Below are 15,799 nucleotides of genomic sequence, written 5' to 3' on the forward strand. Positions count from 1 at the left end.
GGAATTTTGCTGCCAATCCCAGATACGGTTTGCTGGTGGATACTGGACATCATAAGCTGGTTGTGCTGGTAGTTGTGGTGGGCTGGTGGCTGACGCTCCGCTTTGTCCTTGAACTGAGGAGTCAGCAGTGTGGGTCCCAGCCTGGGCTGGTGAGTCATGCATGGCCATGGCACTACCAACACCACTACCACCACCTACTGATGCCTGTGGTCTATCCATGCCAAGTGTAGCCACATCATCCTCACTTTCACTGCCTATTCCTGGTGTAGGGCCACAAGATATACTCCGGGATGTACTCCAGGATGTACTCCAGGATGTACTCCAGGATGTACTCCGGGATGTACTCCAGGATGTACTCCGGGATGTACTCCGGTATGTACTCCAGGATGTACTCCAGGATGTACTCTGTCCCCTGAGCACTGCATAGGTAACACTACCCGAGCGCATGCTGCGGCGTATATACCGACGCTTCACTGGTGAAAATGTTTCCTCACTATCACTACTCGAATGATCGTCAAGAGCAATAAAATCATAATCCACATAATCCACAGATGTACCTCTTAACATAACGATAAACGGATCACCTATCACAAAGCTAACAGAGGGAAAATTCTTAGGAATCCACCTCGATAATAGACTCAAATTTCATACACATATACAACAAATTTCTAAGAAAATTTCCAAGACTGTAGGCATACTATCGAAGATACGGTACTATGTTCCACAGTCAGCCCTCCTGGCCCTTTATCACTCTCTTATTTACCCCTATCTCACCTATGGAATTTGTGCATGGGGCTCAACAACAATTAACCATCTCAGACCACTAATTACCCAACAAAAGGCTGCAGTTAGAATGATAACAAATTCTCACTACAGGCAGCACACTCCACCAATATTCAAAACACTCAACCTACTCACCATACAAAACATCCATACTTATTATTACACCTATTACATACATAGAACACTTAACTCTGATATTAACCCTCCCCTCAAACATCTCCTTGCCAACCTCAACAGAACACATGACCATAACACAAGGCACAGATCACTCTTTGATGTTCCTCGTGTCCATCTCATGCTATGCAAAAACTCAATGCACATAAAAGGCCCTAAAATCTGGAACTCATTCCCTGTAAATATAAAAGAAACACTACCTGTTTATAAATTCAAGTCTCTTCTCAAAGTTCACTTACTCACTCAAAACCAAATAAATACTGAATAACTGAACCTTAAAATTATATCACATAAATGTTAAACCTAGGACCCAATCTAACTTTGTTATTTTTTTAAATACACTACCTAACAGAATACTCCATTCGACTGAATGTACAGCAATGCATGCAACCATATGACCTGTCTTTGTAATACTCATTTGTGCTTTATAGTTATCTGTTTACAATAATGTCTTATCACTGATTTCATCATTGCTTAGTTAATCTTAAGTTAATTTTAAGCCAGCCCGTAATGCTATGCATATAAGTGGCTTTGGCATGCTGCTCTTACCTGTATTTTTTTTTGTACCTCTGTGTGTATGCTAAAATTTCTAAATAAATAAATAAATAAATAAATAAATAAATAAATAAATCATCAGTACTGAAGTCAGAGGCCTGGCCACGCAAAAATAATAGTTTTCTCTTGCAATGAGGTACAACTGAATGTGACTGAGGCCTGCCCACACCAGAGGTAGAAGGTTGAGGATCATCAGGGTTTTCTGCACTATTATCGATATCCTGGTCATTCCTTTCGGTCACTAACTGATCAAAGCCAAAGAATTCGTCTTCATTTCTACTTCCATCAGAGTCAGAACTATCAGATAGGAAGAGGAGAGTCCCAATTTTCCCTGGAGTGAGAGCTGCCTTGCAACGAGGCATGGTGAACAAAGGTAACTGAGCCGGAGTTCCCATAATGCTATGCGGGCGCCTAGAATTTTTGTTTACGGTGCACACACACCACGCAGACCTGTTCTCTCACATGTAGGCATACCAGCCTTTTTGCGCTAAATTTGACGCTGCTAGAATTTTGGCACAGATCTACGGTTTGGACCCTGAACGTAAAGCCATAGATCTACAGCACGGACCCTGAAAGGGTTAAGGGTAACAGTAGTGAAGAGAGTGGACTAGCTAGAAAAAAAAAAAACTACCACCACCGAGAAATCAGAATGAAATAAATTTAAATGAAGTGTAAGGGGAAACTTATCGTAGGCCTAGCTGCCGTGTGAGTGATAAAACAACGATACTGAAATCCCAAACCATAAACTTCCTGGCAGCTGAAGTATGTTCAAGGCATATTACCCTAAGAAAGAAGAAGAAAAGAAGTAAACTGGTGAAAGATGCTCCCTCTACAGAAGACGATGAAGAATCACTGAGCTCCTTAAGAGCGCTAGATTATCCAATACACAGAAGGAAGCACTAGCCAGGGAAGCGGAAAGTATTGAACTTAAGTTAAAGGACTCTTGCAAGACCCGGGAGAGACAGCAGCTAAAAGTGATGAGTGATATTGAAAGAAATTCAAATTATTTCTTTTCACATGCCAAAAACAAGGCAAATACACATCTAGTATCGGGCCCTTGCTCAGACAAGATGAAACTTACACAGGTGACAACAAAGAAATGAGTGCGATACCGAAATCCCAATACAATTCTATGTTTAGTGAGCTACAAATTAGTCTAAACATCAACAATCCAAATGATTTTTTCATGGACAAGCCTCAAAACACCATCAATGTATGCCAGATTTCCGACATTAGCCTAACTCAGATAGACTTTGAGAAAGTCACTGACAACATGCCCATGCACTCAGCCCCAGGTCCAGACTCGTGGAAATCTGTGTTCATTAACCCTTTCAGGGTCCACAAGCCCTCTCAGAGACTTGTTCTCAGGGTCCTCCAAATTTCAAAAAAAAAAATAATTATTTTTTTTCTTATGAAAAGATAGAGAATCTTTTCCCGATCATAATGACACCAAAAGTATGAAATTTGATGGAAAACTTACGGAATTATGCTCTCATGAAGTTAGCGATCTCGAAGATGTTTACGCATAGGCGATTTTGCCCACTTTGAGCCCTATTTTTGGCCAATTCCAATCTACTAGTCGAAAAAAATCATAACTATTTCACTAGAACTCCATTTTGTCTATCGAATGAGCACAAGAAACCACCAATTTACCAATTTCAACTATCCAATACAGTGGTCAGAATTTAGCAATTTTGCCAATTTCACACAAATTTCAAAAGATGCCAATTTCCAAATAGGGTCCAAAATAAACAAGAAAGACATTCCTGGCACTAAAATAACATTTTCTCTGTTCATTAGTCATGTCCTCAGGCCCCTCTTACATTTTTTTTGCTTTCCACTTTGAATTTTTATTCTCACAAAAAATTAAGATTTACTGTTATGCAGACTACTGCATTAGTGTAGAAATGGTATAAATAATATAGGCGCACTTGTGAAAAAATATTAGACTCACCAGCTGACTTGTATTGGACGCTTAGCACGATTTGTTTACTTTTGAACTTTGGTAAAAATCGAACATTTCTGCTACTTTGAGCTCAATTTCAATGTACTTTTCATTGTAAAACCAGTCAAAATCATCTCAATTTCTGTATTATGTCTTCCATTCTATACAATGAGACCAGGAAAACTAGAATACAACAATAAATACCATACAAAAATATAGTGCAAAATCTCTGTTTTAATCCAAAAACACGGTCAAAGTTTTTTTTTCTCATTATGCACTGTGTGCTGCAGGATTTTTTTTATACTGCGCACACTGACCACATAGACCCATTCTTTCATATGTAGGCCTACCAGCTTTCTCTCACTAGACTTGAAGGCGCTAGAATTTATGCGTACTAGTACGTCATGGACACTGGTGCGTAAACCGTACTAGTACGTCCGAAACCCTGAAAGGGTTAAGAACTGAAAGAAACTCCTTTTGTGTGCCCTAAGTATACTATGGAGAAGAAGGTTAGACATGGGTGAAATTCCAGTCATTTAAAACAATGGATATAGCCCCACTCCATAAAGGTGGCAGCAAAGCATTAGCTAAGAACTATAGACCAATAGCTCTAACATCCCACATCAAAAAAATCTTTGAAAGAGTGCTAAGAAGCACGAGTGCAAACCACTTGGATTCCCAAAAACTGCACAATCCAGGGTAACATGGGTTCAGAGTGAGTCGTTCCTGCCTCTTGCAACTACTGGATCACTATGATATAGTCTTGAATGCAGTGGAAGAAAAACATAATGTAGATGTAATATACACAGACTTTGCAAAAGCATTTGACAAGGGTTATTATGGCATAAAAGCACACAAAATATGTGCTAAAGGAATAACTGGCAAAGAGGGGAGATGGATCTTCAACTTTCTAACCAATCAAACACAAAGAGTAGTGGTCAACAGAGTTAAATCAGAAGCTGCCATAGTGAAAAGCTCTGATCCACAAGACACAGTACTCGCCTCCATCCTGTTCCTCATCCTCATATCAGACATAGACAGAGATGTAATCCACAGCACCGTATCATCCTTTGCAGATGATACTAGGATCTGCATGAGACTGTCATCTATTGAGGACACAATTAACCTCCAAGAAGAAATAAACCAAGTTTTTCAATGAGCAACAGAAAACATGATGTTCAGTGAAGACAAATTCCGACTACTCCGTTATGGAAAACTGGAGGAGATAATAACTAGAATTGAGTATCCTAAGAACTCTGATCATATAATACAGCGGAAAAATAATGTGAGGGACCTGGGAGTGATAATGTCTGAGGATCTCACTTTCAAGGATCACAACAGCACCACGATCACAACTGCAAAGAAAATGATAAGATGGATAATGAGAATGTTCAAAACAAGAGATGCCAAGCCACTGATGATCCTTTTCAAATCACCTGTTCTCTCTAGGCTGGAATACTGCTGTACATTAACATCTCCATTCAAAGCAGGTGAAATTGCAGATCTAGAGAGTGTATAGAGAACCTTTACTGCACATAAAAGCTCTATCAAACACCTTAACTACTGGGAACGCTTAGAAGCACTTGACTTGTACTCGTTGAAATGCAGGCGAGAGAGAGATATCCTAGAAGGAATGGGCCCAAATTTCCACACAGAAATCACTCCCTACGAAAGTAAAAGACTTGACAGGCGATGCAAAATACCCCCAATGAAAAGTAGGGGCGCCATTGGTACACTAAGAGAAAACATCACAAGTGTCCGGGGCCCCAAGATTGTTCAACAGCCTCCCACCAGGCATACGAGGAATTACCAATAAACCCCTGGCTGCCTTCAAGAGGGAGCTGGACAGTACTTAAAGTCGGTGCTGGATCAGCCAGGCTGTGGTTCGTACGTTGGACTATGTGCAGCCAGCAGTAACAGCCTGGTTGATCAGGACCTGATCCACCCGAAGGCCTGGTCATGGACCGGGCTGCAGGGGTGTTGATCCCTGGAATACCCTTCAGGTAGGCTCTAGATAATGCCTGCACTTTAAAAGAAGGGTTTGGGATACTGGCAGTTTGGAAGGACATCTAAACTGTCATATCTGAGTGTCTCTGCAAAGACAGTGATTATGTGAGTGATGGTAAAAGTGTTGAATGATGATGAAAGTTTTTTCTTTCTTTTGGGGGTTTTCTTTCTATTTGGGTCACCCTGCCTCAGTGGGAAACAGCTGATGTGTTAAAAAAAAGTTAAAGAAGAAAATTCAATGTAAACACAGGAAAGAGCAAGGTAATAAAACTAATAAAACAACTAGGCAATGAAAGATCGGATAACAGATTGGAAGAAGGGAATATATAAGAAGTAAATGTGTTTAGATATTTGGGAGTGGACTTGTCAGCAGATGAGATGAAGCACAGAACAGACTAAGGGTAAAAAAGGTGGTGAGCATCAGGCATCTGTGGAGACAAAGAACTACAGTGGACCCGCGGTTAACGATATTTTTTCACTCCAGAAGTATGTTCAGGTGCCAGTACTGACCGAATTTGTTCCCATAAGGAATATTGTGAAGTAGATTAGTCCATTTCAGACCCCCAAACATACACGTACAAACGCACTTACATAATTGGTCGCATTCGGAGGTGATCGTTATGCGGGGGTCCACTGTATATCCATGGAGGCAAAAAAAAGGTAATGTACCAGAGTACAATGGTGACAAACACTGTTGTATGGGTATGGAGCATGGGCTTTCAACATTGCAGTGAGGAGGAAGCTGGAAGCAGAGGAAATGTCACATTTGAGGGCAATGTGTCGTGTAAATATCATGTACAGAATTCGGAGCTTGGAGATTTGAAGAATGTATGGAGTTACTAAAAGCATTATTCAGAGGGCAGAGTAGGAGTTGTTGAGGAGGCATAAACATTTAGAGAGGATGGAGATAAAAACACTGACTAGGAGAGTGCATAAATTTGGGGTAGAGGGTAGGAGGGGTAGGGGCCACCCCAGGAAGGGTTGGAGAGAAGGGTTAAGGGAGATTTTGAGTGCTAGAAACTTGGATATCCAGCAGGCCTATATGAGCATGTTAGATAGGAATGAAGTCAATTAATTTTTATGATTTGACATGCTGTTAAAGTGTAAATAAATAAATATTTAAAAAGAGATTCAAGAAAACTGGTTAGCCAGATATGAGTCCTGGAGGTATGAAGTAGAGTGCCTGCACTATGAAGGAGGGATGGGGACTTTGCAGCTTGGAAAGTTTCCTGAGCCTGAGCTTTTGGCAAGACAGTGACTGAATGAATAACTGTGAGTGTGTCCTTTTTTTAGGTCACCCTACCTTGCTGGAAGACAGCCGAGGTATTAAAGAAAACTTGAAAATTCTTCAAGCGTCTTTCCATAGTACAGTGGACCCCCGCATAGCGACCTTAATCCGTGCAAGAGGGCTGGTTGTTATGCGAAATGTTCGGTATGCGAATGAATTTTCCCCATAAGAAATAATGGAAATCAAATTAATCCGTGCAAGACACCCAAAAGTATGAAAAAAAAATTTTTACCATATGAAATATACATTTTCCTACACACAAAGAGAAGGATACATGCACAATAGTAGAGTAGTACATGCACAATATATATTGTGCATGTACTACTCTACTAAATGAAGAATAAATGACACTTACCTTTATTGAAGATGCAGCAATGACTGATGAGACACTGTGTCCTGGGAGTGCCTTTTCCTCCTGAGTACTGTAGGTCCTGTTTGGCATTTTCTTCCAGAACATGCCTTATCACACTGTGTATGCCACTACGATTCTTAAATCTCTCAAACCAACCTTTGCTGGCTCTAAATTCACCAATATGAGCACTAGTTCCAGGCATTTTCCCTGTTCACCTGGGTGTTAGTCGACTGGTGTGGGTTGCATCCTGGGAGACAAGATTAAGGACCCCAATGGAAATAAGTTAGACAGTCTTCGATGACACTGACTTTTTTGGGTTATCCTGGGTGGCAAATCCTCTGGGGTTAATTGTTTCTTGGTATTCTCAATAAGCCACACCAACAACGGTGCTACAGCAGCAGCAGCAGCTGACGGTGGTACAGCAGCAACAGACGATGCTACAGCAGCAACAGACGATGCTACAGCAGCAGCAGACGATGCTACAGCAGCAGCAGACGATGCTACAGCAGCAGCAGACGATGCTACAGCAGCAGCAGACGATGCTACAGCAGCAGCAGACGATGCTACAGCAGCAGCAGACGATGCTACGGCAGCAGCAGACGATGCTACAGCAGCAGCAGACGATGCTACAGCAGCAGCAGAAGGTACTACAGCAGCAGCAGCAGCTGACGGTGGTACAGTAGCAGCAGCTGACAGTGCAGCAGCAGCTGACAGTGCAGCAGCAGCTGACAGTGCAGCAGCAGCTGACAGTGCAGCAGCAGCTGACGGTGGTACAGCAGCAGCTGTACCACCAATAGTAGCGATGGTTGATTGGGGTTTATTATACAACCTGGCCAGCTCGGAGACACGCACTCCACTTTCATACTTATCAATGATCTTTTTCTTCATCTCCATAGTAATTCTCACCCTTATTGCTGTAGGGTTGGCACTAGAAGCCTTCTTGGGGCCCATGGCCACTTATTTTCCAGAAAAAATCACCAAAAACACTGTAATAATACGAAATGTTCCGATTGTATGCTTGGATGTTACCGCGGAGGCTGGCTGGTAAACAATGCCACCGGCGGAACAGGTGAGCGTGGCTCAGGCCGCACATTGGACGCGTCTCGGACGAAGGGCGGTGAGCGGGTTTTTGGGCGGTATGCGAGGCAAAATTTTTGCGATCAAAGCGTCCGGTATGCGGATTGTACGGTATGCGATGCGTCCGGTATGCAGGGGTCCACTGTAATATTCAATTTTAACCTTTTGGGGGTTTCGGACATACTAGTACGGCTTACGACCCAGGGTTTTTCACGTACTAGTATGCCTAAATTCTAGCGCCCTCAAATATAGTAAAAGAAAGCTGGTAGGCCTACAATTGAAAGAATGGGTGTATGTGGTCAGTGTGCGCAGTATAAAAAAAAGTGCTGCGGCATACAGTGCGTAATGAGAAAAAAAACTTTGACCTTGTTTTTGGATTAAAACAGCGGCTTTACACTGTATTTTCGTATGGTATTTATTGTTGTATACTAGTTTTCTTGGTCTCATTTTATAGAATGGAAGACATATTACAGAAATGGAGATGATTTTGACTGGTTTTACAATGAAAAGTACCTTGAAATTGAGCTCAAAGTAGCAGAAATGTTCGATTTTTACCAAAGTTCAAAAGTAAACAAATCATGCCAAGCGTCCAATACACATCAACTGGTGAGTCTAATTTTCTTTCACAAGTGCGCTGATATTATTTATCCCATTTCTACACTAATGCAGTAGTCTGTATAGCAGTAAATCTTCTATTTTTTGTGAGATTAAAAATTCAAAGTGGAAAGCCAAAGAAATATAAGAGGGGGCCTGGGGATGTGACTAATGAACAGAGAACTTGTTATTTTAGTACCAGGAATGTCTTTCTTGTTTATTCTGGACCCTATTCGGAAATTGGCATCTTTTGAAATTTCTGTGAAATTGGCAAAATTGCTAAATTCTGACCACTTTATTGGATAGTTGAAATCGGTAAATGGATGGTTTCTTGTACTCATTCGATAGAAAAAATGGAGTTCTAGCGAAACAGTTATGATTTTTGTCGACTAGTACACTGGAATTGGCCGAAAATAGGGCTCAAAGTGGGCAAAATACCCGATGCGTAAACATCGTTGAGACCGTTAACTTCACGAGAGCATAATTCCGTAAGTTTTCCATCAAATTTCATACTTTTGGTGTCATTATGATCAGGAAAAGATTCTCTATCTTTTCATAAGAAAAACATAATTTTTTTTTTTTTAAATTTGGCCGACCCTGAGAACAAGTCTCTGAGAGGACCTGCCAACCCCCAAAGGGTTAAATGCTCTTAGATGTTGTTAGAAAAATAATCTATTCTTTTTAAAAATTCACTAACACAGGGATGTCATGGCTCTGGCCAAATTCGGTTAAGAGTTAAAAAATTATGCACTGTAGTGTGTCTTCTTTAAACTGAAAGAGTATGTTGATTATCATTCAAATAAGGATATTTTTAAGTGGTTCATTTACCATATCAAGCATGGTAGTAAGGTCAGTAACTAAAAAGACACAAGTTAAAAGGGTCTCAAAGAAATGACCCAGTCGTGTTCCAGGTGTTTCAGCTTGTAAGGAATTGTTTATAACCTATCTCCATATTAAAAACCATAATGGCCCCTGGGCCTGCTGTAACCAGCAAACTCATTGACTACAATACTGTTCTAAGTTCAAGCAATCTTCAAAGCTATCAAATACCCTTAAATCATCAACTACAAAGTTCATACAGCCATCAGACCATCCCTGAGAGCTGATCATCTTGATCAACTCTCAGGGATGGTCTGAGGGCTGTATAACTGCCACCACTGCCAGACTTTCTTCACTGATGTGATGACTAAACCCGCAAGTACTTAGTTCTTAAATGTTATTCCTTTATAGTTCTGGGGATCACTGCCTCCATCTGGTCTCAGACCAGGCAACCAAAATTGAAAAGAAACACAGGACAGTAATATTATCTATCTGAATAATGAATATAAGAAAACATTTAAGATATACTTGCCATTTTAAAAGGTTCAGGAAACAGAAAGAGAAGACCAGCAGTTCTAGCAGAGTGGAATATATTTCACAAGCTTCTGTTTCACACTCATATGATTAAATAGTGTTAAGCCCCAAGATGGTCGCTGACTAGCAACCTGCAACCTACTACCTACTACTTGAGGAATCATATTATTATTATAATAAAAAAGAAGTGCTAAACCTCAAGGGCTATACAGCGCTGCTGAGGAATCATAGGTTCAGTAATCAAGATCCAAGGAAAAGCATAGTTCAAATTTCTTGGATGAGGTGTGCATCATCAGCAGCAATGAATCCCCATGAAGGATGCTGCTGATAAGCTTCATCTTGCAATAACATCAAATATTTAACTCACCTTGTCAGTGGCATTTCTGAATGCTTTTCAATGGCATTTAGTACTACACGAATGTTGGCATTAACCACTTCTTGAATCACTAGAAGAATTGGTCCTATCTTCTGAGCAGCAGTGGACACTGGATCACACACAACCATAATATCAAATGCTGGCATGTCCGGATCCTTTGGAGGAATCTTGATAACTGAATACTGCTCCGAGCGCAAGGTTACGCTTGTCCGACTTTTAGACTGTGGCTTAGTTTGTAATACGCCGGTAACTTTCATTAACATGTCACTAATATCCCCAGTGATTGTAGAATCTGTAAATAAAGTACAAAAGAACTCATTAATACATTTTCATTTACTTAATATAACTACATGCAATTTTTTTTTTTTTTTTTTTGCTTTTGTTCAGCGATAGGAATGGCAAGAATAAAGAGGGAAAGGTCTGGGTAAGATTTTAATAACAACAAAAAAATTGTGGTAGACAGGAAGAGATTGGTAAGAAAGGGAAAGTGACCTACCTAACTACACTGGGTTTATTTTAATTTTTTCTTCTTTAACATGTTGGTCGTCTCCCACCAAGGCAGGGTGACCCAAAAAGAAAGAAACTCCCCAAAAAGAAAATACTTTCATCATCATTCAACACTTTCACCTCACTCATACATAATCACTGTATTTGCAGAGGTGATCAGTTCTGACAGTTCAGAAGCCCTTCCAAATTGCCAATATCCCACACCCTTCTTTTAAAGTGCAGGCATTGTCCTTCCCATTTCCAGGACTCAAGCCTGGCTAACCAGTTTCCCTGAATCCCTTCACAAAATATTACTCTGCTCACACTCCAACAGCTCACCAGGTCCCAAAAACCATTTGTCTTAATTCACTCCTATCCAATATACTCACATATGCTTGCTGGAAATCCAAGCCCCTCACCCACAAAACCTCCTTTACCTCCTCCCTCCAACCTTTTCGAGGACAACCCATACCCCGCCTTCCTTTCCCTACAGATTTATATGCTCTCCAAGTCATTCTACTTTAATCCATTCTCTCTAAATGACCAAACCACCACAACAACCCCTCTTCAGCCCTCTGAATAATACTTTTAGTAACTTGACAACTCCTCCTAATTTCCACAATTTGAATTCTCTGCATAATATTTACACCACACATTGCCCTGAGACAGGACATCTCCACTGCCTCCAGCCACCTCCTCGCTGCAGCATTTGCAACCCAAGCTTCACACCCATATAAAAGTGTTGGTATCACTATACAGTGGACCCTCGACCAACGATGGCATATAACGTTAAATCCGACTAGCGATACATTTTAACGCAAAAATTTTGCCTCGACTAGCGCTAAAAAACTCGACCAATGCTAAGTGTGCCTCACTTGTCCCGTGGGTGCCAGTTTACAAGCCAGCCACCGCGGTCGCATCCAAACATACAATCGGAACATTTCATATTATCACAGCGTTTTTAGTGAATGCACCTGCAAAATAAGTCACCACGGGCCCCAAGAAAGTTTCTAGTGCCAACCCTGTGATAAAATGGGTGAGAATTAGTATGGAAATTAAGAAAGGTTTTGAAGGGTTTGGGGCTAACCCTGAGACGCCTATGCCAGTTGTGGAATCCATTGTGCCTACTTCAAAGATTAAGGAAATGTGTACAAAGTGGGTTGAACTGCAAACCTTTATGGATGAAAATCATCCTAACACAGCTATTGCAAGCCGTGCTGGTGACTATTACAATGACAATGTTGTGGCCCATTTTAGACAAATCTTAAAGGAACGGGAGGTACAGAGCTCTATGGACAGATATGTTGTGTGACAGAGGTCCAGTGACTCTCAAGCTGGTCCTAGTTGCATTAAAAGAAGAAGGGAAGTAACCCCAAAAAAGAACTTGACACCTCAAGTCCTAATGGAAGGGGAATCCCCTTCTGAACACTAACACCATACACACTCTCCCCTCCTCCCATCCCATCAATCATCACAAGATCTTCAATACAGGTAAGTGTCATGTAATTGTACATGTCTTCTTCAGTTTGTGTGCATTAAAATTAATATTTCATGTGGTAAATTTTTTTTTTTTTTTCAATACTTTGGGGTGTCAGGAACGGGTTAATTTGATTTCCATTATTTCTTATGGGGAAAATTAACTCGACTAACGATAATTTCGACTAACGATGAGCTCTCAGGAACGGATTAATATCAATGGTCGAGGGTCCACTGTATTTCATTCATTCCCTTCTTTGCATCCATGGATAACATTTTTTGTTTCCACAGATACCTCAACACACCACTCACCTTTTTTCCTTCATCAATTCTATGCTTAACCTCATCCTTCATAAACTCATCCACTGACAAGTCAACTCCCAAATAACTGAAAACATTCACTTCTTCCATACTCCCTCTCTCCAATGTGATATCAAATGTTTCTTTTTCTAAATCATTTGATACCCTCATCACCTTACTCTTATCTATGCTCCCTTTTAACTTTCTACCTTTACACACCCTCCCACACTCATCCACTAACCTTAGCAAAATGTAACTGCGTCAACTCCCATTTTGTATTTGATTCCCCATAATTTAATCCCATCCCTCTCCCCAACACCCTACCATTTACTTCTTTTACACCCCATCTATAAATATATTAAACAATCATGGAGACATTACACATCCCTAAGACCTACTTTTACTGGGAAGTAATCACAGCTTTCTTCTTTTTCTTTTTAGTAGGCTATACGGGAAAAGGAGTTACTAGCCCATTGTTCCCGGCATTTTAACTGACTTTTACATCATGCATGGCTTACAGAGGAAAGATTCTTATTCCATTTCCCCATGGATATGAAAGGAAAAGCACTAAGAAGAAGAACTATTAAGATAATAATCAAAGAAAACTCACATAAGTGTTATATTATTTTATTAAATTTTCTCAATTTTTTATTACCCTCATACTATTTTCTCACTTTTAATTTCTTCTACAGGTTTCAAATAGTTCTCATCCATTGTCTTCGTGGCCAGAGTCTTTCCTTCACAGAGCCAGTGTCATCAGTTAGCACCGTGACAAATCCCTGCTTTATGTGAGCCCTTGTCTTAACTCATCAGACTTCTTCAAGATTCTTTCATACCATCTATAAATTGAGCCAACAACAGTGGTGACATCACAGCATCCTCTGAAACTAAGGCCTACTACCGGGGAATACTTCTCTTTCACATACTTACTCACTATCTCAAAATATCTAAAAGCTAGCCCACAATTTATATATCTGTAGCTTCACCACCCTGAATATAGCAGCCTTTTTCTCAAATCCATAAATGCCAGAGTCTTTAGTCTTAAACATTGTTCACTTGCAAATATCTGTAAACACTAATATACTTCTGTATTCGTAGCTATTCTAGTTTCCTGTTTGCTCTCAATTTTCTCAATAACAACAAGTGCATGGTAGAGTTATACCGGGAAAGAATTAAGAGTAAGACGGAGAATAGATAGCAGATGAACAAGGAGGCTTTAGGAAAGGTAGGGGTGTGTGACCAGGTGTTTACAGTGGTAAACATATAAGGAACAGTATTTAGATAAGGCTAAAGAGGTCTTTGTGGCATTTATGGATTTGGAAAAGGCGTATGACAGGGTGGATAGGGGCAATGTGGCAGATGTTGTGCAAGTGGTGTAGGAGGTAGGTTACTGGAAAGCAGTGAAGAGTTTTTAATAGATAGTGAGGTCAGTTAGCATATGTAGGAAAGAGGAAATTCTTTCCCAGTAAAAGTAGGCCTTAGACAAGGATGTGATGTCACCGTGGTTGCTTTCTAATATATTTATAGATGGTTTAGTAAGAGAAGCAAATGCGCAGGGTCTTGGCAAGAGGCGTGAGTTAAAAGATAAAGAATCACACAAATGGGAGTTGTCACAGCTGCTCTTGTTGATGACACTGTGCTCTTGGGTAGATTCTGGAAGAGAAGTTGCAGAGATTGGTGGATGAATTTAGGTGTGCAAAAGAAGAAAATTAAAGGTGAATACAGGAAAGAGTAAGGTTATGAGGATAAATAAAAAGATTAGGTGTGATGAAAGATTGAATATCGATTGAGGAGAGAGTATGGAGGAGGTGAACGATTCAGATATTTGGGAGGGACGTACAGCGGATGTGGTTCAGAAAGATGAGGTGAACTGGTAGAATTGATGAGGGAAAAAGAGTGAGTGGTGCACTTAGAGTCTGTGGAGTATAAAGAACTTTGTCCTTGGAGGCAAAAGAGGGGAATGTAAGTGAGAGTATAGTTTACCAACGCCTATATGGGTGTGTGAAGCGTGGTGATGAATGTTGCAGCGAGGAGAAGGCTGAGGTGAGATGTCATGTCTGAGGGCAATGTGTGGTGTGAATATAATGCAGAGAATTCGTAGTTTGGAAGTTAGAGGAGGTGCGGGATTACTGAAACTGTTGTCCAGAGGGCTGGAGGAAGGGTTGTTGAGGTGTCTGGGACATGTAGAGAGAATGGAGCTAAACAGAATGACTTCAAGAGTGTATCAGTCTGTAGGAAGGAAGGCGTGGGTAGGGGTCTGCTCAGGAAGGGTTGGAGGGAGGGGTAAAAGGAGGTTTTGTGTGCGAGGGGCTTGACCTTCCGGCAGGCACAAGTGAGCGTGTTTGATAGGAGTGAACTAAGACAAATGGTTTTTAATACTTGACGTGCTGCTGGAGGTGAGCAAAGTAACATTTATGAAGGATTCAGAAACCGCAGGCCGGACTTGAGTCCTGAGATGGGGAAGTACAGTGCCTGCACTCTAAAGGAGGGGTGTTAATGTTGCAGTTTAAAACTGTAGTGTAAAGCACCCTTCTGGCAAGACAGTGATGGAGTGAATGATGGTGAAAGTTTTTCTTTTTCGCCACCCTGCCTGGAGGACTGCTGCAGTGATAGCTAAAAAAAATAAATAAATTAACGCATACAATTTAACAGGTAATATCAACACTTGCAATCACAGTAATATCACTTATGGAAAGAGCAAAACAAAAAATATCCTGTCTACAAAAGAGGCATAGAAATCAGCAACTACAGACCAGCGTCACTCCTGTCAATCATTGTAAGATCCTGAGACAATAATCTCAAGACAAATGACAGAGATTTTGACTGCCACTCACTACTTTAGACCGTCAATATGGCTTCAGGAAAGGTTACTCTGCTGCTGATCTGTTGTTAAACCTCTCTACTAAGTGGCACCAGTCACTGGATAAATCCAAAGTCAGCTGTGTGGTAGTACTGGACATTGCTGGTGCTTTCGACCGGGTGTGGCACCAGGGCCTCTTAGCAAAACTGCAAGCTCTGGGAATTGCAGGCTCT

General features: G+C 40.8%; 1 protein-coding gene across 1 annotated transcript in view; it reads right to left on the bottom strand.

Annotated features, from left to right (window-relative positions):
• Positions 1-15,799, bottom strand: part of LOC128702725 (UDP-glucose:glycoprotein glucosyltransferase 1) — a gene marked incomplete at its 5' end in the record, with an annotated part of 261,894 nt that overhangs the window by 120,314 nt on the left and 125,781 nt on the right. The window contains 1 exon segment of the mRNA XM_070101800.1: positions 10,496-10,796. Coding sequence (XP_069957901.1) covers positions 10,496-10,796 — 301 coding nt within the window.

Source organism: Cherax quadricarinatus, chromosome 79 (genome assembly GCF_038502225.1).
Source record: "Cherax quadricarinatus isolate ZL_2023a chromosome 79, ASM3850222v1, whole genome shotgun sequence".
Classification (NCBI taxonomy): domain Eukaryota; kingdom Metazoa; phylum Arthropoda; class Malacostraca; order Decapoda; family Parastacidae; genus Cherax; species Cherax quadricarinatus.